This window comes from Oncorhynchus kisutch, linkage group LG30 (genome assembly GCF_002021735.2).
Source record: "Oncorhynchus kisutch isolate 150728-3 linkage group LG30, Okis_V2, whole genome shotgun sequence".
In the NCBI taxonomy this organism is placed as follows: Eukaryota; Metazoa; Chordata; class Actinopteri; order Salmoniformes; family Salmonidae; genus Oncorhynchus; species Oncorhynchus kisutch.
Genome location: NC_034203.2, coordinates 39,909,607 through 39,934,392, shown reverse-complemented (window position 1 = coordinate 39,934,392; position 24,786 = coordinate 39,909,607). Strand labels below are relative to the sequence as shown.

Here is a 24,786-nt window from a genome sequence, read left to right as displayed (position 1 = left end):
CTCGGAGCTCGTCCTGTTTGTTCTCCAGTGACTGTACGTTCGCCAATAGAACAGAGGGTAGATGCAGTTTATGTACTCGCCGATGTAGTTTTGTCAGGGTGCCCGCACGTCGGGCCTCTCTTACGCCGCTTTCTTCTTTTCTGAGTCCGCGGTGAGCAGTATGTCCTGAGCCTCTGACTCTTTGTAGTGGTAATCTTCATCCTAATCGAGGTTAGTGATCGCTGTTTTGATGTCCAAAAACTATTTTTGGTGACAGGAAATTATGGCGGAAAGATAATGTACAAAAAAAACACACAAAATGGAAGAATTGGTCAGGAGCCCGTAAAACACCTGCTATCCAATGCAGCACCATTACTGCAGTCACTTTTTCCTGTACTTATTCACTTGATGACAGAACAGAACATGTTACAGTAAAGGCCTTTTTACTGTGTGTTGTGTTTTTGGTTTATGTTTGTGTATGATTTTTTGCCTATGTAATTTCGTCAACTTTTAAATGAGGGAAATTACATTGCTCCTGAGTTCAGTATAATGTACTACATATCCCATGAATCAAACAGCGCGAAACTCGGAAATTGAAATAGAGAACGGAAGAGATGAGAATCCCATTGGGCAATGAATAGAGCAACGTATAACGCCCAGACTGCCGACCAATCGGGTTGACGTTGTCATGTTGCGTCACGCGGTTGCTAAACTAATCATCATGCAATCCCTTCTCGAAGTCAAAGTATCTTGCCGCGTTTAAAATCACGGGGAACTCGGAAATCTCTGACTTCAGTGCGTTCATGACAACTGGGAACTCAGGAAAAAACGAGCTCCGACTGTAAAAAAACGTTTTGAACGGTCATCCAACTCGGAATTATAAGTCGTGAAGTCGGGCCTCTTTCTAAAGTTCAGACTTTCCGATTTGATAATCACCAACCTCATGATTTGACCTCGTTTTTTTCCGTGTTCCCAGTTGTCTTGAAAGCACCATATATCGAGAAACCTGCCTATTTTCCTCGAAAGTAGGTAAGGTCACGATTCCAAAGCTATACAACGTTACAGAGAAGCAATTCATTATCTCACACCTCGGAAAATATTTGTAATGTTATACTTGTTCACGGAATTGATGCTAATGTTGGGTTTTTGAGCTAGCGCCCAATTGACTCCCATTCACTCCTTGGAGGACAGCTCTCTTTATCCCAGAATAGCACAGAATGCACCGCGACAATTACACAAGTCCAGTGGAGTTTCCCATCTCCTCAAAAGTATCTCTGTTTTGGTTTGGGCGGGACGTCACTAGTTACCACAGCCACAAAGTAACAAACCCCGCCTATTTCTACAATTTATATTCTTAAAATCGTATTTGAAACATAACCTTAACCAGACTGCTAACCTTAAGCCTAAACTTAAATAAAGAACAAAAAGCACATTTCTGTTTTCATGAATTTTTACGATATAGCCCGTTGACGATAGACAATTTTGACTTTGTGGATATGGTAACTAGTGCCAACCCAGAAGGAGTTGCAACATTTGAAGTATCAAGAAGAAAGTATTAAATCTACCTTGCTGTTTCTATGTGTACGTATGAATATCAGTATTTGTAACCTAACTACTATACTACTTTAGAAACGTTAGCAAGTTAGCTACCTAACGGTTAGCCAGCACAGAGTAACCGATGCAATTCAAAACACGCTCTAGAATTATCGGTAGCTAGCTAGCTAGCGTTGTTATACCAGAAAGCACGCCGTACATCCATATGCGGATGTAAAGTGAACACGAAAATCTATCAAAGCTAGTCAACTGTCTGTAATCTCATATGATCATGTTTTATTTTTAAATATCTGATGAGACCGATCTCTAGTAGTGTGGTCAGCTAGCTAACGGCTAACTAGCTAACGTTATTTATTTGAAATGTTGCATGATGAAATCTTTTGAGGTGGACCATCTCGTTTTCAAGATGTAAACGGAAGGTGGTAATCCTTTGAATAGCCACAGTTTGGTCTAGTAACGTAACTTTCAAATTCACAAGCTGTCAGTAGCTATCTAGCTAGCTGGCCAGATGTTTGCTAAGATGTTTCTTAGGTTCTAATTACTAGCCTACACATTTAATGTTACAACCCTCTCGGGAAATTGACATGGCTGTTATTTGTTCAACACAAAGAATAAAGCTGTTATCTTCATGCATGGTTCCAGCACAGCTCAAGATGACAAGCGTTGCCCTCCTGAGGAGTTGAAGCGCTGGAGCTCACCTGGCCTTGAACATGAATTCACCAGAGGACAGTTCTTCCTTTTCCACTCAGAAGAACTCAAATTGGACCAACCACCAAACATCCACTCCACAGCCAGGACTTAGCCCTGCTAGCCCAGTTCAAACACCTGTTTCAACCAACTCTGCTAGCCTGTCTCAATCACTAATTACACCCCAGAAACAGAGGACAGCAGAGAATGGAACCTCTGATGCATCACATCCACACAGTGAACGGCGCAAGAGGGGGAGGCCACCCAAAGACAAGACACCTCATACTGTCCCAGAACATTGGATCCAGTCCCCTTCAGATTCAGACCCATGTTCACAGCGAGAGGAAGAAACTAATGCTGTCAGATTGATACATCCCCTCTCATCCAACTCACCTGTGCCTGAGGACCGTTGTCAGTCACCTGATGCCCTAACAGAGGTTGAGACACAGCCCCTGTCACCCAGCCCACCTGTGGGCACCTCTGAACTACCTTCCCCCACCAAGGATTTACAGAGGGTACATTGTAACGAAGGGTCCCATCTCTGTAGTCCATCTGTAGAACAAGGAGATACAACCAGCCATAATGTCCTAATTGCTAGAGATCACACATATTCACTGACCAGAGAGCTAGAGGCTGAACCATTTGTTTCACCCCAGAAACAGAGGACCACAGAGAAAGGAACCTCTGATCAGTCACAGCCACACGGTGAACGGCGCAAGAGGGGGAGGCCACCCAAAGACAAGACACCTCATACTATCCCAGAACATCAGATCCAGTCCCCTTCAGATTCAGACCCAAGTTCACAGCCACACGGTGAATGGCACAAGAGGGGGAGGCCACCCAAAGACAAGACACCTCATACTGTCCCAGAACATCAGACCCAGTCCCCTTCAGATTCAGACCCAAGTTCACAGCCACACGGTGAATGGCACAAGAGGGGGAGGCCACCCAAAGACAAGACACCTCATACTGTCCCAGGACATCAGATCCAGTCCCCTTCAGATTCAGACCCAAGTTCACAGCCACACGGTGAATGGCACAAGAGGGGGAGGCCACCCAAAGACAAGACACCTCATACTGTCCCAGGACATCAGATCCAGTCCCCTTCAGATTCAGACCCAAGTTCACAGCCACACGGTGAATGGCACAAGAGGGGGAGGCCACCCAAAGACAAGACACCTCATACTGTCCCAGGACATCAGATCCAGTCCCCTTCAGATTCAGACCCAAGTTCACAGCCACACGGTGAATGGCACAAGAGGGGGAGGCCACCCAAAGACAAGACACCTCATACTGTCCCAGGACATCAGATCCAGTCCCCTTCAGATTCAGACACATGTTCACAGCGAGAGGAACAAACGGATGCTGTCACGGTGACACATCCCCTCTCATCCAACTCACCTGTGACTGAGGACAGGTGTCAGTCACCGGTGAGGAAGTATAGAAAAAAATCAGAGACCCCTAAGGTAGACCAGTCGCAGGAGACTGACCAGTCGCAGGAGACTGACCAGTCGCAGGAGATCCAGTCCCCTTCAGATTCAGACCCAAGTTCACAGCCACACAGTGAACGGCGCAAGAGGGGGAGGCCACCCAAATACAAGACACCTCGTACTGTCCCAGGACATCAAATCCAGTCCCGTTCTGATTCAGACCCATGTTCACAGCCACACAGTGAACGGCGCAAGAGGGGGAGGCCACCCAAAGACAAGACACCTCATACTGTCTCAAGACATCAAATCCAGTCCCGTTCTGATTCAGACCCGGTGACAAAGCGGAAGTATACAAAAAAATCAGAGATCCCTAAGGTAGACCAGTCGCAGGAGACCGACCAGTCGCAGGAGAGTGAGAATTTGAGCAAGAGGAAACATGCATCTAAAACGTCACAGACCTCCAAGGTAGCTCAATCACAGGAGACTGTCCAGTCGCAGGAGACTGTGAGGAAGTGGAAACATACTAGAAAGTCACAGAGCCATAAAGTAGACCAGTCACAGGAAACTGAGGGGAATAGGGAAAAGACATCTGAAATATCGCTGAAGCGTAAGCTAGAGTCACAAGAGGAGACTGTAAAAAAGAGAAAATATACTAAGAAATCAAAGAGCCATAATGTAGTCTCTGCCAACCACATCTCACTCCTTGTGCTATCTGCAGACCTCTCCCCCAGCGTTGTCTCTTCCACACACAACCCTCCTGGTGTCCCAAAGAGAAAACATAGAAAAAAAACACAGAGCCACAGGGTAGACTCTGAGATCGTCTCTTCATTCCCTGTTCTATCTGCAGAACTCTCTTCTGGCCTAAAGAGGAGCCTCTCTCCTACTCTCAGCCCTCCCGGTGTCTCTTCCTCGACAAGCACACCTAAGAGAGTCAGAGGCAGAACTAAGGGGGTCCAGCAACAGATCTGTCTTAGCTCCACCCCAGGCCCCAGATCCATAGGAACAGCCAACCCCTTCTCTGTCTCTCTGTCTCCCCTGGCCCCCAGCTCTAAGCCAGACAGCCCTCAGAACGCCTCACCTATCACCTGGAAGCTGTTCCATCTAGACAAGGTACTGTATCATCTTTATCAACACTGAGTCGAAACAGACGTGATGTGACGCACCGAGAGACAATTTGCCTTGACAATGGAGAATCTCCATTGAAAATGTGTTTTAGTCCAGGCTTATTCTCTGTAGAGTAGTAAATGTTTAAAGTATTCAATATTCAGTAACTTTCTCTCTTTCAGATTCCAGAGCCAGACGGAGCTGTACCCAGCAGTAAACCTTGGGGTAAACCCAGAGGTCGACCAAGGAAGGACCTGGCTGGAGTGAAGAAGCCGGCTGTAGTGAAGGGAGTGAAGAAGCCGGCTGTAGTGAAGGGAGTGAAGAAGCCGGCTGTAGTGAAGGGAGTGAAGAAGCCGGCTGTAGTGAAGGGAGTGAAGAAGCCGGCTGTAGTGAAGGGAGTGAAGAAGCTGGCTGTAGTGAAGGGAGTGAAGAAGCCGGCTGTAGTGAAGGGAGTGAAGGGAGTGAAGAAGCCGGCTGTAGTGAAGGGAGTGAAGAAGCCGGCTGTAGTGAAGGGAGTGAAGAAGCCGGCTGTAGTGAAGGGAGTGAAGAAGACGGCTGTAGTGAAGGGAGTGAAGAAGCTGGCTGTAGTGAAGGGAGTGAAGAAGCCGGCTGTAGTGAAGGGAGTGAAGAAGCCGGCTGTAGTGAAGAAGCCGGCTGTAGTGAAGGGAGTGAAGGAGAGGGCTGTAGTGAAGGGAGTGAAGAAGCCGGCTGTAGTGAATGGAGTGAAGAAGCCGGCTGTCGTGAAGGGAGTGAAGAAGCCGGCTGTAGTGAAGGGAGTGAAGAAGCCGGCTGTAGTGAAGGTAGTGAAGAAGCCGGCTGTAGTGAAGGAGAGGGCTGTAGTTAAGGGAGTGAAGGAGAGGGCTGTAGTGAAGGGAGTGAAGAAGCCGGCTGTCGTGAAGGGAGTGAAGAAGCCGGCTGTCGTGGAGAGCGTGAAGAAGCCGGCTGTAGGGAAGAGAGTGAAGACTCCGTGTGGTAAGAAGGTGAAGACTGCAGCAGAGGGAGGTTCCCAGACCTGCAGCTCAGAGGAGGGGCCTCCAGCCAAGCACAGACGTAGAATCAGGAAGGGTCTTACAGCAGAGGGAGTGGAGAGAGTCGGGCTGCAGAGTGACGACAGCACCAGCTCTCAGCCAATCCAATGCTCCAGACCACGGTTTGAGCTACTGGAGTTGGACTCACCGGACGAAGACACAGGAGATGCCTCCCTGTCCTCAAACCTGTCCATCGAACTGAGCCTACAGGAAGACCACCTGACATCACTTCCTCTTGAAGAGGAGGAAGAGCAGGAGGATGAGGAAGATCTGCCCAGTTTCTTAAATAACACAAGTGAGTTAGAGTGTGATTGTGTGGATGGTTGATAAACTCCCTCCCTGACATGACGCCTGTAAAAATTGTACATTTCTTTTAATTACACTGAACAAAAATATAAAAGCAACATGCAAAAATTTCTAAGATTTTACAGTTCATATAAGGAAATCAGTCAATTTAAATAAATTCATTAGGCCCTAATCTATGCATTTCACATGCCTGGGAATACAGATGTGCATCTGTTGGTAACAGATAATTTAAAACAAAAGGTAGAGGCAAGGATCAGAAAACCAGTGAGTATCTGGTGTGACCACCATTTGCCTCATGCAGCGCGACACAGCTCCTTCACATAATTGATCAGGCTGTTGATTGTGGCCTGTGGAATGTTGTCTCACTCCTCTTCAATGGCTGTGCAAAGTTGCTGGATATTGGCGGCAACTGGAACACGCTGTCATACACGCCGATCCAGAGCATCCCAAACCTGTCCAATGGGTGGCAGTCTGAGTATGCAGGCCATGGAAGAACTGGGACATTTTAAGCTTGCAGGAAATGTGAAAAGATGACATGGGGCCGTGCTGAAACATGAGGTGATGGCGGTGGATGAATGGCTCAACAATGGCCTCGGGATCTTTTCACGGTATCTCTGTGCATCAAATTGCCATCGATAAAATGTAATTGTGTTCATTGTCCGTAGCTTATGTCTGCCCATACCATAATCCCACCTCCACCATAACCCCACTGGCACTTTGTTCACAACGTTGACATCAGCAAACTGCTCGCCCACATTTGAAACGGGGATTCATCCGTAAAGAGCACTCTTCTCCAGTGTGCCAGTGGCCATCAAAGGTGAGCATTTGCCCACTGAAGTCGGTTACAACGCCAAACTGCAGTCAGGTCAAGACCCTTGTGAGAACGAAAAGCATGTAGAATTGCTTCCCTGAAATGGTTTCTGACAGTTTGTGCAGGAATTCGTTGGTTGCGCAAACCCACAGTTTCATCAGCTGTCCAAGTGGCTGCTCTCAGATGATCCAACAGGTGAAGAAGCCAGATGTGGAGGACCTGGGCTGGCCTGATTACACGTGAGGCTGGTTGGAAGTACTGCCAAATTCTCTAAAACAAATTTGGAGGTGGCTTATGGTAGAGAAATTAACATTGCATTCTCTGGCAACAGCTCTGGTGGATATTCCTGCAGTCAGTATGCCAATTGCACGCTCCTTCAAAACTTGAGACATCTGTGGCATTGTATTGTGACAACTGCACATTTTAGTGGCATTTTATTGTCCCCAGCACAAGGTGCACCTGTGTAATGATCGTGCTATTTAATCTTGATATACCACACCAGTCAGGTGGATGGATTATCTTGGTAAAGGAGAAATGCTCATTAACAGGGATGTAAACCAATTTGGGCACAAAATTAGAGAGAAATCAGCTTTTTGTGCGTATGAAACATTTCTGGGATCTTTTTATTTCAGCTCATGAAACACGGGACCAACACTTTACATGTTGCGTTTTATATTTTTGTTCAGTATATAAATCATTATTTGTCTCTTTCAGAGCCGCTGTCCATAACAGAGGGAATATGTGTTTGGTGCAAATTTAGAAACTATCCTTTCTGGCCGGCAATGGTGAGTTAGGATCTGTGCTCCCAACAACATGAAACGATGCGATGTGGTGGGGACATGTTAGAGCTGACAACAACTCCTCTTCTCCTCATGTTAGAGCTGACAACAACTCCTCTTCTCCTCAGGTGAAAAGCGTGAACCGGAAGATGAAGAAAGCCAGCATTGTGTTTATTGACAACCTGCTGTTTGACAAGAAGAGGATACGAAAAGGGTAGGAACTCCCCCCCAAAAAACTTGCTGTTTAACCCTTTCCACTGTCATTCTTTGGTAATGAACCTTTTGTTCCGATTTTAACCATCGTGTTTTTTCCCCCCCGTTTCTTTTCCAGCTTCTCTGTGGCCTTAAAAACATTGAAGCCTTTTGACTGTGAAGAGGCTGATCAGCTTGTGGTAAGAATGTCTGAAACAGACAACTCTTTTATAAATACTGTTTCCATGTAACTCATTTATATTATAGATACAGCTCTTTTTGTATATGTATTCCTGGTGACTGGTGGGTTGATGTTGTTTTCTGTTGTCTGTAGTGTAAAGCCAGAGAGAGTTATGATGCTGCCATCAAATGGTGCCTGGAGCTGATCGCCGACTATAGAATCCGTATCGGTAAACAATTGTACTACGCTTCTCTTAGAATTAGCACTATGCGCCTGTTTTCCGGACCCTGATGAAGTTAATTATATGCGTGTTGTGTTTTCCTTGATGTTTGTATTGTCTTTTGCAGGATGCGGCTTCACCGGTTCCTTCATTGAATACTTTTCAGATGACATAAGTAAGTTCATGTCTATTCGCTGCTATTAGATGTTGGTACTTTGCTATCCAATGTTTAACCTCATCCCAATGCTGCCTGTTCTTAATTTAAGATAGTCATTATAGTACAACAGAATGTATTCTCTAACTGATCTGACTAAATATAATATGTGTGAAATGCTTGATAATGTATGTGATATCAACAGAGAAGTATATTTTCTGGGTGATTTATAATTGCCATATCTAGGAAAACCAAAGTTCCAAAGGCTGGGCCTAATATAGTGTATAAGAGGTCAGGCTGGGCCTAATATAGTGTATAAGAGGTCAGGCTGGGCCTAATATAGTGTATAAGAGGTCAGGCTGGGCCTAATATAGTGTATAAGAGGACAGGCTGGGCCTAATATAGTGTATAAGAGGAAAGGCTGGGCCTAATATAGTGTATAAGAGGTCAGGCTGGGCCTAATATGCTGTATAAGAGGAAAGGCTGGGCCTAATATAGTGTATAAGAGGACAGGCTGGGCCTAATATGCTGTATAAGAGGACAGGCTGGGCCTAATATCCTGTATAAGAGGACAGGCTGGGCCTAATATAGTGTATAAGAGGACAGGCTGGGCCTAATATAGTGTATAAGAGGACAGGCTGGGCCTAATATAGTGTATAAGAGGACAGGCTGGGCCTAATATGCTGTATAAGAGGACAGGCTGGGCCTAATATGCTGTATAAGAGGAAAGGCTGGGCCTAATATAGTGTATAAGAGGACAGGCTGGGCCTAATATAGTGTATAAGAGGACAGGCTGGGCCTAATATAGTGTATAAGAGGTCATACAATAAGTTTTGTAGTGATTCATATGTTGATGTAAAGAGTCTTTGCTGGTGTGTAATGAGGAGCAACCAGACGCTACACTTGACACATTTATGAAACAACTACTTATTCCAGTTACTAATAAGCATGCACCCATTAAGAAAATTACTGCAAAAACTGTTAAATCCCCTTGGATTGATGAGGAATTGAAAAATTGTATGGTTGAGAGGGATGAGGCAAAAGGTATGGAAGTTAAGTCTGGCAGCCCAACTGATTGGCAAACGTTCTGCAAATTAAGAAATCATGTGACTAAACTAAATACACATTTAAATAAACTACTCTATGAAACAAAGCTAAATGATATATAGAATGATAGTAAAAAGCTTTGGGGCACCTTAAATGACATTTTGGAGAAAAAAGCCAACTCGGCTCCTTCATTCATTGAATCAAGGTGGCTCATTCATCACAAAGCCCACTGATATTGCAAACTACTTTAATGACTTTTTCATTGGCAAGATAAGCAAACTTAGGGATGACATGCCAGCAACAAACACTGACACTCCACATCCAAGTATATCGGACCAAATTATGAAAGACAAGAATTGTACTTTTGAATTTCGCAAAGTCATTGTGGAAAAGGTGAACAAATTATTGCTGTCTATTAACAATGACAAGCCAGCAGGGTCTGACAATCTAGATGGAAAATTACTGAGGATAATAGCAGACGATATTGCCACTCCTATTTGCCACATCTTCAATATAAGCCTACTAGAGAGCGTTTGTCCTCAGGCCTGGAGGGAAGCTAAAAGTCACTCTGCTACCCAGGAATAGTAAAGCCCCCTTTACTGGCTCAAATAGCCGACCAAGCAGCCTGTTACCAACACTTAGTAAACTTTTGGAAAAAATTGTGTTTGACGCGATACAATGCTATTTCACAGTAAACAAATTGACAACAGAATTTTAGCATGCTTATAGGGAAGGACACTCAACAAGCAAAGCACTTACATAAATGACTGATGATTGGCTGAGAGAAATTGATGATAAAATTATTGTGGGGGCTGTTTTGTTAGACTTCAGTGCAGCTTTTGACATTATCGATCATAGTCTGCTGCTGGAAAAACATGTGTGTTATGGCTTTACACCCCCTGCTAAAACATATGTGTTATGGCTTTACACCCACTGCTAAAACATATGTGTTATGGCTTTACACCCCCTGCTAAAACATATGTGTTATGGCTTTACACCCCCTGCTAAAACATATGTGTTATGGCTTTACACCCCCTGCTAAAACATATGTGTTATGGCTTTACACCCCCTGCTAAAACATATGTGTTATGGCTTTACACCCCCTGCTAAAACATATGTGTTATGGCTTTACACCCCCTGCTATAATGTGGGTAAAGAGTTACCTGTCTAACAGAACACAGAGGGTGTTCTTTAATGGAAGAACTGTGTGCCTCTCAAATATAATCCAGGTAGAATCAGGAATTCCCCAGGGTAACTGTTTAGGCCCCTTGCTTTTTCCATTTTTACTAACGACATACCACTGACTTTGAGTAAAGCCAGAGTGTCTATGTATGCAGATGACTCAATACACGTCAGCTAATACAGCAACTGAAATGACTGCAACACTTAACAAAGAGCTGCAGTTAGTTTCAGAGTGGGTGGCAAGGAATAAGCATTGTATTTGGAACAAAACACTCACTAAACCCTAAACTTCAACTAAATCTTGTAATAAATCATGTGGAAATTGAGCAAGTTGAGATGACTAAACTGCTTGGAATAACCCTTGATTGTAAACTGTCATGGTCAAAACATTGATGCAGTAGTAGCTAAGATGGGGAGAAGTCTGTCTATAATAAAGCGATACTCTGCCTTCTTAACAACACTATCAACAAGGCAGGTCCTACAGGCCCTAGTTTTGTTGCACCTGGACTACTGTTCAGTCGTGTGGTCAGGTGCCACAAAAAAGGACTGAGGAAAATTGCAATTGGCTCAGAATAGGGCAGCATGGCTGGATGTACACAGAGAGCTAATATTAATAATATGCATGTTAATCTCTCCTGGCTGAAAGTGGAGGAGAGGTTGACTTCATCCCTACTTTTATTTATGAGAGGTATTGACATGTTGAATGCACCGAGCTGTCCGTCTAAACTACTGGCACATAGCTCGGACACCCATGCATGCCCCACAAGACATGCCACAAGAGGTCTCTTCACAGTCCCCAAGTCCAGAACAGACTATGGGAGGCACACAGTACTACATAGAGCCATGACTACATGGAACTCTATTCCACAGTACTACATAGAGCCATGACTACATGGAACTCTATTCCACAGTACTACATAGAGCCATGACTACATGGAACTCTATTCCACGTCAAGTAACTGACGCAAGCAGTAAAATTAGATTTTAAAAACAGGAAAAAAACACCTTATGGAACAACAGGGACTGTGAAGCAACACAAACATTGGCATAGGCGCATGCACACACACACACACACACACACACACACACACACACACACACACACACACACACACACACACACGATAACATGCGCACTATACATACAGTTGAAGTCTGAAATTTACATACAGCTTAGCCAAATACATTTTAAACTCAGTTTTTACAATTTCTGACCTTTTAACCCTAAAAAATCTCTGTCTTAGGTTAGTTGGGTTCACCACTTTATTTTAAGAATGTGAAATGTCAGAATAATAGTCAGAAGTTAACATACACTCAATTAGTATTTGGTAGCATTGCCTTTAAATTGTTTAACTTGGGTCAAACGTTTCGTGTAGCCTTCCACAAGCTTCCCACAATAAGTTGGGTGGATTTTGGCCCATTCATCCTGACAGAACTGGTGTAACTGAGTCAGGTTTGTAGGCCTCCTTGCTTGCACATGCTTTTTCAGTTCTGCCCACACATTTTCTATAGGATTGAGGTCAGGGCTTTGTGATGGCCACTCCAATACCTTGACTTTGTTGTCCTTAAGCCATTTTGCCACAACTTTGGAAGTATGCTTGGGGTCATTGTCCATTTGGAAGACCCATTTGCGACCAAGCTTCAACTTCCTGATTGATGTCTTGAGATGTTGCTTCAAGATATCCACATCATTTTCCTACGTCATGATGCTATCTATTTTGTGAAGTGCACCAGTCCCTCCTGCAGGAAAGCACCCCCACAACATGATGCTGCCAGCCCCGTGCTTCACGGTTGGGATGGTGGTCTTTAGCTTGCAAGCCTTCCCCTTTTTCCTCCAAACATAACGATGGTCATTATGGCCAAACAGTTCTATATTTATTTCATCAGACCAGAGGACATTTCTCCAAAAGTACTGTCTTTGTCCCCATGTGCAGTTGCAAACCGTTGTCTGGCTTTTTTATGGCGGTTTTGGAGCAGTGGCTTCTTCCTTGCTGAGCAGCCATTCAGGTTATGTCGATATAGAACTTGTTTTACTGTGGATATAGATACTTTTGTACCCGTTTCCTCCAGCATCTTCACAAGGTCCTTTGCTGTTGTTCTGGGATTGATTTACACTTTTGGAGATCTACAATTTTTTAAAAGATTTTTCCATTTTTCCTTTTGCTTGACATCATGGGAATATCAAAGAGGCACTGAGTTTGAAGGTAGACCTTGAAATACAGGTACACCTCCAATTGACTCAAATTATGTCAATTAGCCTATCAGAAGCTTCTAAAGCCATGACATAATTTTCTGGAATTTTCCAAGCTGTTTAAAGGCACAGTCAACTTAGTGTATGTAAACGTCTGACCCACTGGAATTGTGATACAGTGAAATAATATGTCTAAACAGTTGTTGGAAAAATTATTTGTGTCATGCACAAAGTAGATGTCCTAACCGACTTGACAAAACAATAGTTTGTTAACAAGAAATTGGTGGACTGGTTGAAAAACGAGTTCTAATGACTCCAACCTAAGTGTATGTAAACTTCCGACTTCAACTGTACACATGGATCTAGTACTGTAGATATGTGGTAGTGGTGGAGTTGGGGCCTGAGGGCACACATTGTGTTGTGACTGTATTGTAATTTTTTGTAAAATTGTATCAACTGGCTTAATTCCCACAAAGAGCAGCTGCTGCTTTTAGCAGCTGTTGGGGATCCATAATAAATACACATAAAGGTGACATATGGATAAATAACCTGCCTGATCCACCCCCAGGCTGTCCTGTGAGGAGACGTTATCCTCAGAGTACCTCTGACCTCAACTTCCCCAGTAAGCTGATGTTGGAGGAGCAGTTTTTAACCTCTGACCTTGGGGAGGAAGAGGAGGAGGGCAGCGGCCGTCAGGAGGAGGAGAGGAGGAGGAGGAGGAGAAGGAGGAAGCTGCTGCCTGACCGCTCCAAGGCAGCACGTAACCGTGCCAATGAGAAACTGGTGGACTTCATCGTTAAGCAACGCCGGGTGGAGACACGCCTTCTAGTGAGTAACCATGCCGATGCCTTCCTCACTCTCCCAGGCACTCAATAGGTTCTCTTCTCTGTCTGTCAGTATCAGGTTTTCTCCCTTCATTCCCCTCTCCCCCTCATTCCTCTTTCTCGCTCGCTCGCTCTCTCCCTCTCTCCCTCCTTCCATCCTTTTCTCTCCCCCCATCCCCCTCTCTCTAACCCCAGGGTGTGATCAGGTCTCTATATATGATGACCTTTCTCTCCCCCCCCAGGGTGTGATCAGGTCTCTATATATGATGACCTTTCTCTCCCCCCCCCCCCCCCAGGGTGTGATCAGGTCTCTATATATGATGACCTTTCTCCCCCCCCCCCCCAGGGTGTGATCGGCGGGCAGCAACAATCTAAGTGGTTGCGATGGTTCCTGGCAGCCAGCCGTTCAGTAGTGGACACCTACCTGGAGGATGAGGATCAGCTGGACCAGGTGTATCAGTACCTGAGGGGGGTGTATGATAACGCCCCCCTCACCGCCCCCTGCCTGGCTGACGTTGACCGCATTCGCCTCGTCCTAGACGTCCTCTTACCTGAGGTCACAGTGCAATAGGAAACTACTTTATTGTCCATTGACACACACATGTATTTTTGCTGTGTGTGTTGTAATATTCCCCTTCTTTACTGTTGAAGTGACGTTGAATTATTTTAAATTAAATGATTCTAAAGTTTTCTTCTCCTGCAGGCTATTATCTATGCCATAGCTGGAGTGGACAAGTTGTCACTGGTGAAGGCAGAGGACAAATACCTAAAAGGGCCCTGTCTGAGTAAAAGGTAAGAGAGGAGTAGTGTGTTAGCCCACTGAACTAAAGCCTAGGCATTAGCTTGGGGAGTTCCCACATCTGTTTTCCTGTCCCTCCTTCCTCTCCTCAGGGAAAGAGAGGAGTTTGATTGGATGATCGAGCAACAGATGAAGATGAAAGCATCGATCGGTCAGCGTCCTGCGCACTGAACAACACTGCCTACTTGGCTTCCAGCCGTCAGACTTCAGCCGAGATTAAATCCGAGGGCGTGCTGTATAGTGCTTTACCTTCAAATGTCATTTCTGATTGAGACGACATCTGCAGCGTTTTTACCATGAATGCGATCTCCACAAATGCGGCAACGTTGCATTTAGTCCCAACGTTTCCAAATCACAACAAAGTTGTTGAGCATCCTGGGGGGGAAAAAGAGCCATTTAAAACAGTCTCTGAGGACATTCAACTGCTGTAGTTCATAGTTCATACTAGCAGTGGTGTGACTGTGGATGGGAAACTCATGGGAGGAGTTACCCTCTGGTCTAGACCAACTACCATAGTATTTTATCCATCATGGTTGCCCATTTAAGGCTGGATGACTGTACATTCTGTAAATACCGGTCTATTTTTATATAGAAAAGGAATGTCTTTTTTTTTTTATTGTAATATTTTAATTCCTCTTCCTGTTTGAATTCCTGTCTAATTATGTGGTCATGTAAGGCTAGCTTGTCGATACCTTCATCTATACCTAATTCCTTTGTGACAGGCATGTAATATTCTGAATGTGAATCATGTCAGCTCAATAAAGCTTCCTCGGTCACCTGGTTTGCTTCTTATTGGTATACTGAGTCCCAAATGGCACCCTATTCTCTTCATAGTGCACTTCTTTTGACCAAGGCCCAAGTAGTGCACTATATCGGGGACAGTGTGCCATTTAAGACACAACCCATGACGTGCAATGACGGTACAGGAATGAGACTATTCCCCCCATGACAGGTCAATAATGAATGCATGCAAGTCTGGTAACGGATTTGTATTTATATTATACACTGCTCAAAAAAAATAAAGGGAACACTTAAACAACACAATGAAACTCCAAGTCAATCACACTTCTGTGAAATCAAACTGTCCACTTAGGAAGCAACACCGATTGACAATAAATTTCACATGCTGTTGTGCAAATGAAATAGACAACAGGTGGAAATTATTCTGTGAATGGCACTGTGATAGACTGTATCCAATTTGCTCCATCATTAGAGTGATGGAGGCTATTTTGTAAATGACATCGCCGAAGTCAAGGATCGGTAGGATAGTCAGTTTTACGAGGGTATGTTTAGCAGCATGAATGAAGGATGCTTTGTTGTGAAATAGGAAGCCAATTCTAGATTTAATTTGGATTGGAGATGCTTAATGTGAGTCTGGAAGGAGAGTTTACAGTCTAACCAGACACCTAAGTATTTGTAGTTGTCCACATATTCTATGTCAGAACCATCCAGAGTAGTGATGCTAGGCGGGCGGGCGGGTGCGGGCAGCAATCGGTTTAAGAGCATGCATTTAGTTTTACGAGTATTTAAAAGCAGTTGGAGGCCACGGAAGGAGTGTTGCATGGCATTGAAGCTCGTTTGGAGGTTTGTTAACACCGTGTCTTAGGAAGGGCCAGATGTATACAGAATGGTGTCGTCTGCGTAGAGGTGGATCAGAGAATCACCAGCAGCAAGAGTGACATTAATATACAGAGAAAAGAGTCGAGAACTGAACCCTGTGGCAACCCCATAGACTGCTAGAGGTCCGGACAACAAGCCATCCGATTTGACACACTGAACTCTATCTGAGAAGTAGTTGGTGAACCAGGCGAGGCCGTCATTAGAGAAACCAAGGCTATTGAGTCTGCCGATAAGAATGCGGTGATTGACAGAGTCAAAAGCCTTGGCCAGGTCGATGAAGACGGCTGCACAGTACTGTCTTTTATCGATGGCGTTTGTGATATCATCTAGGACTCTGAGCGTGGCTGAGGTGCACCCATGACCAGCTCGGAAACCAGATTGCATAATTTCTTCCACACCGATCTCGACAAACCATTTCTGTATGGACCTCGCTTTGTGCATGGGGGCACTGTCATGCTGAAACAGGAAAGGGCCTTCCCCAAACTGTTGCCACAATGTTGGAAGCACAGAATAGTCTAGAATGTCACTGTATGCTGTAGCATTAAGATTTCCCTTCACTAGAACTAAGGGGCCTAGCCCGAACCATGAAAAACAGCCTCAGATCATTATTAATCCTCCCCTGACACCCTAGACCCACTCCAATTTGCTTACCGCCCAAATAGGTCCACAGACGATGCAATCTCAACCACACTGCACACTGCCCTAACCCATCTGGACAAGAGGAATACCTATGTGAGAATGCTGTTCATCGACTACAGCTCGGCATTCAACACCATAGTACCCTCCAAGCTCGTCATCAAGCTCGAGACCCTGGGTCTCGACCCCGCCCTGTGCAACTGGGTACTGGACTTCCTGACGGGCCGCCCCCAGGTGGTGAGGGTAGGCAACAACATCTCCACCCCGCTGATCCTCAACACTGGGGCCCCACAAGGGTGCGTTCTGAGCCCTCTCCTGTACTCCCTGTTCACCCAAGACTGCGTGGCCACGCACGCCTCCAACTCAATCATCAAGTTTGCGGACGACACAACAGTGGTAGGCTTGATTACCAACAACGAGGAGACGGCCTACAGGGAGGAGGTGAGGGCCCTCGGAGTGTGGTGTCAGGAAAATAACCTCACACTCAACGTCAACAAAACTAAGGAGATGATTGTGGACTTCAGGAAACAGCAGAGGGAACACCCCCCTATCCACATCGATGGAACAGTAGTGGAGAGGGTAGAAAGTTTTAAGTTCCTCGCATACACATCACAGACAAACTGAATTGGTCCACTCACACAGACAGCATCGTGAAGAAGGCGCAGCAGCGCCTCTTCAACCTCAGGAGGCTGAAGAAATTCGGCTTGTCACCAAAAGCACTCACAAACTTCTACAGATGCACAATCGAGAGCATCCTGGCGGGCTGCATCACCGCCTGGTACGGCAACTGCTCCGCCCACAACCGTAAGGCTCTCCAGAGGGTAGTGAGGTCTGCACAACGCATCACCGGGGGCAAACTACCTGCCCTCCAGGACACCTACACCACCCGATGTTACAGGAAGGCCATAAAGATCATCAAGGACAACAACCACCCGAGCCACTGCCTGTTCACCCCGCTATCCTCCAGAAGGCGAGGTCAGTACAGGTGCATCAAAGCTGGGACCGAGAGACTGAAAAACAGCTTCTATCTCAAGGCCATCAGACTGTTAAACAGCCACCACTAACATTGAGTGGTTGCTGCCAACACACTGACACTGACTCAACTCCAGCCACTTTAACAATGGGAATTGATGGGAAATGATGTAAAATATATCACTAGCCACTTTAAACAATGCTACCTAATATAATGTTACATACCCTACATTATTCATCTCATATGTATACGTATATACTGTACTCTATATCATCTACTGCATCCTTATGTAATACATGTATCACTAGCCACTTTAACTATGCCACTTTGTTTACATACTCATCTTATATGTATATACTGTACTCGATACCATCTACTGTATCTTGCCTATGCTGCTCTGTACCATCACTCATTCATATATCTTTATGTACATATTCTTTATCCCCTTACACTGTGTATAAGACAGTAGTTTTGAAATTGTTAGTTAGATTACTTGTTGGTTATTACTGCATTGTCGGAACTAGAAGCACAAGCATTTCGCTACACTCGCATTAACATCTGCTAACCATGTGTATGTGACAAATAAAATTTGATTTGATTTTAAACATGGGCAGGTAGCGTTCTACTGGTATCCGCCTCACCCAGATTCGTCCGTCGGACTGCCAGATGGTGAAGTGTGATTCATCACTCCAGAGTTCTCGTTTCCACTGCTCCAGAGTCCAATGGTGACGAGCTTTACACCACTCCAGCCAACACTTGCATTGCCCATGGTGATCTTAGGCTTGTGTGCGGCTGCTCAGCCATGGAAACCAATTTCATGAAGCTCTCGACTAACAGTTATTTTGTTGACGTTTCTTCCAGAGGCAGTTTGTAATTCGGTAGTGAGTGTTGCAACCAAGGACAGACGATTTTTACACTCTTCAGCACTCGGCTGTCCCGTTTTTTTGAGCCTGTGTGGCCTACCACTTTGCGGCTGAGCCGTTTTTGCTCCTAGATGTTTCCACTTCACAATAACAGCACTTACAGTTGACCAGGGCAGCTCTAGCAGGGCAGAAATGTGATGAACTGACTTGTTTGAAAAGTGGCATGCTATGAAGGGGCCATGTTGAAAGTCACTGAGCTCTATAGTAAAGCCATTCTACTGTCAATGTTTGTCTATGGAGATTGCATGGATGCCTGCTGGATTTCCTACATCTGTAAGCAAAGGGTGTGGCTTAACTAGCCAAATCCACTAATTTGAAGGGGTGTCCACATACCTTTGTATATATAGTGTATGTTACAGTGTATTCAGATATACAGTATGCCACATGTCCGCATCTAGCCATGAAATACCAAGTCAGATGTATACCACTTATCCACACGTCTAGCCATGAAATACCAAGTCAAATATATACCACTTATCCACACGTCTAGCCATGAAATACCAAGTCAAATATATACCACCTGTCCACATATCTAGCCATGTCAGATACTGTATATAACACTTAGCAGATAACTTTATCCAAAGCGACTTACAGTGCAGTGATCAGATAGGCCTACATTTTTTTAATGTAAAAATAGTATCAAATGTATTTGTCATCCAGTTATATAAATGACATCTTGGCAGTAGTGAGATGTGAACTCCTGCTGTGCTTTCTGACGACAGGTTAGCTAGCCTGGCATTCTTAACCTTTTTCACCTTTAACCCTTGATCCAATTGGTGGTTGCTGACCTGGGAGGCGGAGAGTTGAGAGAAGCTGCAGAAGGCAGGTCAGAGTGGACTGCTGCCACAGTGGCCACAGGGGTCAGAATTAACTGACAGACAGAAGAGGCAGAAGAAAGAGGAAAGCAGGAAAAAGTTAGTAGAAACTCCCAATGTGAAAGAGAAATTGTTGGAAAACATCAGTGGAAAAAGAGACAGAGAAATTGTCATGGTTACAATGAAAGCTTTCTTCTTTTACTTCCTATGATCTTTGGGCAAGTAGATCGTTTATCATGCGCAACAAAACTGTTAAGAGTAAGAGGGAGATGGAAGGTACCATCTGGGCCTGGTTACAGGAGGCAGTCCCCAGGAGCATGACCTGCCAGGTAATCCTGCCTGTGGTGGAGCTGGAACTCAGAACAACCAATCAGCTGGCCTGTTCCCGGGAGAGGCAGGGATGGTGATCTGAAGACAGACAGACAGACAGAATTACGGTGGTCTCACTAGGCATTGGTAGGCAGATAGGTGTTTGAGATTGTGATTCTGATACCTGGGACACCATGCAGTTGGCTGCAGGGGGGTGAGGTGGGGGACTGTCTGTTACTGTGTGGCTGTGTCTGTTGCAGAGATGCTGTCTGCAGCATGATGTGTTGCTTCTGAGCAGCGTACATCTGCTGCAGGTACTGAGCTGCCATGGTCTGGGGCCTGCTGTGGATGGCTTGCTCGATAGAGAGACACAGCAAAGAAACACTACTCCTATTGTGTAGTGGGGGTGCTTCAGTGACTACCACACAAGACAGACCTGAACTACTCTCACCAGACCTGATGACTAATTTTATCTCCCAGAACTAATGCCTCGTCTTAAGCTCAGTCTGAAATGGGTTGGATTCCAGGCATGTGGACGACCTGGGTTTGGTCACGATAACCTAGACTACTCTTATACTTAGAAAACTAGACTTTGCTTGACATACATATGTGGTTTAATTTAACACACTGACAGAAACGGTCCTCTCTGGCTTCCTGTCTCCTCTGGCTTCCTCCCCTCGTACCTGAACAACCTGTCTTTCTGTGGGGGTGGTGCCCAGAGAGGTGGGAGGGGCATGGCTGCATGGGGGGGGGGGGGGGGGTTGTGCTGCTGGCTGCCTTTGTAATAGTGATGACCACCGATGTGGTGGCATTGGTGGTAACCGTGGTAACTCCTGCGGTGCAGTGACAGTAGTCCCATTGGTCTCTCCTCTTTCTCTTCCCTCCTCCTCTGTCTCCTCAGGGCTCTGTCAGTCCATCACTCTGGTAACACTATTGTCTATATCAATGGGCCAACTGGACAGAACACACAGAAAAACCTCTGTAACTAAACATGATGATTTGATGATATGGATTTGATGGCAGGTATTATTTTGAAACTAGAACATTTATATATGGTTTCCCTTCTTCTGTATCCCTGAAAAGAGGGACTGTAATTTAGCTCATAAATTGCCTCATCATATAATAAATCTAACCATAAGTGCATATCTAAATGACAACATTTTTGAGCCGGTTGTTTTTGAATAAAGTTCTAAAGTGAATGTTGGCCTACACTTGACGGATTGGGCATATATCGCTGTAACTAACAGATGAGATGAGGATTGGGCATATATCGCTGTAACTAACAGATGAGATAAGGATTGGGCATATATCACTGTAACTAACAGATGAGATGAGGATTGGGCATATATCGCTGTAACTAACAGATGAGATGAGGATTGGGCATATATCACTGTAACTAACAGATGAGATGAGGATTGGGCATATATCACTGTAACTAACAGATGAGATGAGGATTGGGCATATATCGCTGTAACTAACAGATGAGATGAGGATTGGGCATATATCGCTGTAACTAACAGATGAGATGAGGATTGGGCATATATCGCTGTAACTAACAGATGAGATGAGGATTGGGCATATATCGCTGTAACTAACAGATGAGATGAGGATTGGGCATATATCGCTGTAACTAACAGATGAGATGAGGATTGGGCATATATCGCTGTAACTAACAGATGAGATGAGGATTGGGCATATATCGCTGTAACTAACAGATGAGATGAGGATTGGGCATATATCGCTGTAACTAACAGATGAGATGAGGATTGGGCATATATATCGCTGTAACTAACAGATGAGATGAGGATTGGGCATATATCGCTGTAACTAACAGATGAGATGAGGATTGGGCATATATCGCTGTAACTAACAGATGAGATGAGGATTGGGCATATATCGCTGTAACTAACAGATGAGATGAGGATTGGGCATATATCGCTGTAACTAACAGATGAGATGAGGATTGGGCATATATATCGCTGTAACTAACAGATGAGATGAGGATTGGGCATATATCGCTGTAACTAACAGATGAGATGAGGATTGGGCATATATCGCTGTAACTAACAGATGAGATGAGGATTGGGCATATATCGCTGTAACTAACAGATGAGATGAGGATTGGGCATATATATCACTGTAACTAACAGATGAGATGAGGATTGGGCATATATCGCTGTAACTAACAGATGAGATGAGGATTGGGCATATATCGCTGTAACTAACAGATGAGATGAGGATTGCTGTAGTAGACCAAGACAGAGTTCTCCTCACGCTCCCCGTCGGCCTCGTAGCCTATGCGGCTATAAACCTACAGATTGATAAGCGAAGGGTTTCCTGTGCGCACATTCTGCCGAATCATTTCTTAAAACCTGAAGAAAAATATGAATTTACATTTCTATGTGCAAACGGAACACACGTACTCACACAAATAATAATGAGCTGTAGCCTATAAAATGCAATGAATTACTTAAAAATCATACAATGTGATTTTCTGGATTTTTGTTTGAGATTCCGTCTCTCACAGTTGAAGTGTACCTATGATAAACATTACAGACCTCTACATGCTTTGTAAGTAGGAAAACCTGCTAAATCGGCAGTGTATCAAATACTTGTTCTCCCCACTGTATATGGATATGAAGGCTGTCTATGAGACAAATACTCTACCAGTGTCCAGGGGCAGTCACAAATAAATCTTAGCAAAAGTGACTATATTATTTGAATGAGCTGTAGCCTGTTGTTGTATGTGTTAAGGCCTACTTGACATTTCAACTGTCCTATTTAATTCATTGAAGTATAATGGCTAGCCCAGATATAACAAATCAGAAACATTGGCTTATTAAAATGAGTAATGTTACTAACATGAGGTCGACCTGATCTCGGCCTATTCATATTAGAATGAGGTCTAGCTTAGCTTGGCCTATTCATATTAGAATGAGGTCTCGCTTATCTCGGCCTATTCATATTAGAATGAGGTCTCGCTTATCTCGGCCTATTAATATTAGAATGAGGTCTAACTTATCTCGGCCTATTCATATTAGAATGAGGTCTAGCTTATCTCGGCCTATTCATATTAGAATGAGGTCTAGCTTATCTCTGCCTATTCATATTAAAATGAGGTCTAGCTTATCTCGGCCTATTCATATTAGAATGAGGTCTAGCTTATCTCGGCCTATTCATATTAGAATGAGGTCTAGCTTATCTCTGCCTATTCATATTAAAATGAGGTCTAGCTTATCTCGGCCTATTCATATTAGAATGAGGTCTAGCTTATCTCGGCCTATTCATATTAGAATGAGGTCTAGCTTATCTCGGCCTATTCATATTAGAATGAGGTCTAGCTTATCTCTGCCTATTCATATTAAAATGAGGTCTAGCTTATCTCGGCCTATTCATATTAGAATGAGGTCTAGCTTATCTCGGCCTATTCATATTAGAATGAGGTCTAGCTTAGCTCGGCCTATTCATATTAGAATGAGGTCTAGCTTATCTCGGCCTATTCATATTAGAATGAGGTCTAGCTTAGCTCGGCCTATTCATATGGTTGGTTTGCCTTTTCCACTTTGATCTGCTGCATTTTCAAACAAGTGTAGTTAATTTTTTTGAATAATATATACAACTTTCTAGTATTTTTTTATATATATATTTTTTTTACCTTTAGTTAACTAGGCAAGTCAATTAAGAACAAAATCTTGTTTTATAATGAAGGTCAACCCCGGGCCAAACCCTTCCCTGACCCGGACGACGCTGTGCCAATTGTGCGCCGCCCTATGGGACTCCCTATCACGGCCGGTTGTGATACAGTCGAACCAGGTTCTGTAGTGACGCTTCTAGCACTGAGATGCAGTTCCTTAGACTGCTGCGCCACTCGGGAGCCCCCCCCCCCGAGTTTCCTCCACATAACCTTGACATTTTCCATTTCCAAATAATCTGAATTCAATAGCCTATAGCCTAAAATATATGCAATAAAGTGCAATCAGATCTGAAATGTATTTGATAAAGACTGCAATTTGATGTCATGTTGATTACTCACTATTCATCATGTTCATAGCCTACATGTAAAAAGACCGGAAGAATCTGAAAAATATAGCCTTATTAGCCAACCGAATTGAAGTTTTTTCAGCATTTGAATTGTTGAAGGAAATTTTTAAGAAAATGTATTTTTTTTAAATCACACAAACCCTCAAAATGAAGTGGCCTAGTTTGAAATATTTTACATGTAATTTTGTGTAAATAAAGTAGCTTCTTTAATTTGATCCAAACAGTTTGCTTAAAAAGGACCATTCGAGATTGCTGATATTTTTTATTTAACTAGGCAAGTCAGTTACGACCAAATTCCTATGTACAATGACAGCCTACGAACAGTGATGCCTTGTTCAGGGGCAGAACGACAGATGTTTACCTTGTCAGCTTGGGGATTCGAGCTAGCAACCTTTTGGTTACTGGCCCAACGCTCTAACCACTAGGCTAACTGCCACACATATTAAGAATGTTCCAATTCCTGAAGCGCAATGTTATATTTTCACACCTGTGTGTAGGATTTCTTGTGCTGGACTAACAAATTATTCCAACCCATATAGCCACAACCATGCACTGACGAAAAGCAAGTCTGCTTTGCAAGGTGAAAGTTAGACACATTTTTCATGCAGCGATAGCAATGCATCAAATCCATTATGGAACTTAAAATCAATACGAACAATTGTTGTTAAATCATGTGCAGAATGTATTTCTAGACTTGGGTAATTCATGCATTGGGCTATAGTCACCCCTTTTATCGCTGCATGTGCAGTGCTGGCAACCATAGGCTGTAGAACGCCTCAGCTTATCATAACGATTATTTATGTATTCATTATTTCAAAATAAAATCGGATAGCAATTCCTTTATGTAATCTATTAGTCTACATGAAATATATTCAGTTTGGGCATATCATCTAATTCCTTTGCCAATTATATGGCTGCCTATAATAGCTCTATATATCCATGCACAACCGTTCACCTATCACCGCTGTTACCTGGCTGGATTTGTTACTAGACCTGACTCC

At 44.1% G+C, this 24,786-nt stretch overlaps 1 protein-coding gene and 1 long non-coding RNA gene across 4 annotated transcripts; one reads left to right on the top strand and one right to left on the bottom strand.

Moving 5' to 3' along the window:
* The first annotated feature begins 1,332 nt into the window (after positions 1–1,332).
* On the top strand, positions 1,333–15,244 carry LOC109874782 (uncharacterized). Of its 2 annotated transcripts, none has more exons than XM_031810197.1 (12): positions 1,333–1,560; positions 2,176–4,760; positions 4,937–6,077; positions 7,614–7,684; positions 7,807–7,892; positions 8,010–8,070; positions 8,205–8,280; positions 8,399–8,446; positions 13,414–13,673; positions 14,016–14,225; positions 14,373–14,461; positions 14,561–15,244. In XM_031810197.1, exons 2-12 carry the CDS (start codon positions 2,244–2,246, stop codon positions 14,637–14,639), a joined length of 4,638 nt encoding a protein of 1,545 aa, XP_031666057.1. In that variant the 5' UTR covers positions 1,333–1,560; positions 2,176–2,243; the 3' UTR covers positions 14,640–15,244. The 2 variants fall into 2 exon arrangements, with proteins under 2 accessions (XP_031666057.1, XP_031666058.1); XM_031810198.1 differs by having other exon boundaries at positions 1,364–1,560; positions 2,181–4,760.
* A 3,507-nt stretch (positions 15,245–18,751) lies between these two features.
* LOC116358630 (uncharacterized) lies at positions 18,752–20,500 on the bottom strand. 2 transcript variants are annotated; one of them, XR_004206400.1, is made up of 3 exons: positions 20,428–20,500; positions 19,716–19,843; positions 18,752–19,491 (listed from the first exon to the last, which is right to left on the bottom strand). It is a non-coding gene; the product is annotated as an uncharacterized LOC116358630 (long non-coding RNA). The 2 variants fall into 2 exon arrangements; XR_004206399.1 differs by lacking the exon at positions 20,428–20,500 and adding an exon at positions 19,929–20,410.
* Between the last annotated feature and the right edge of the window lie 4,286 nt (positions 20,501–24,786).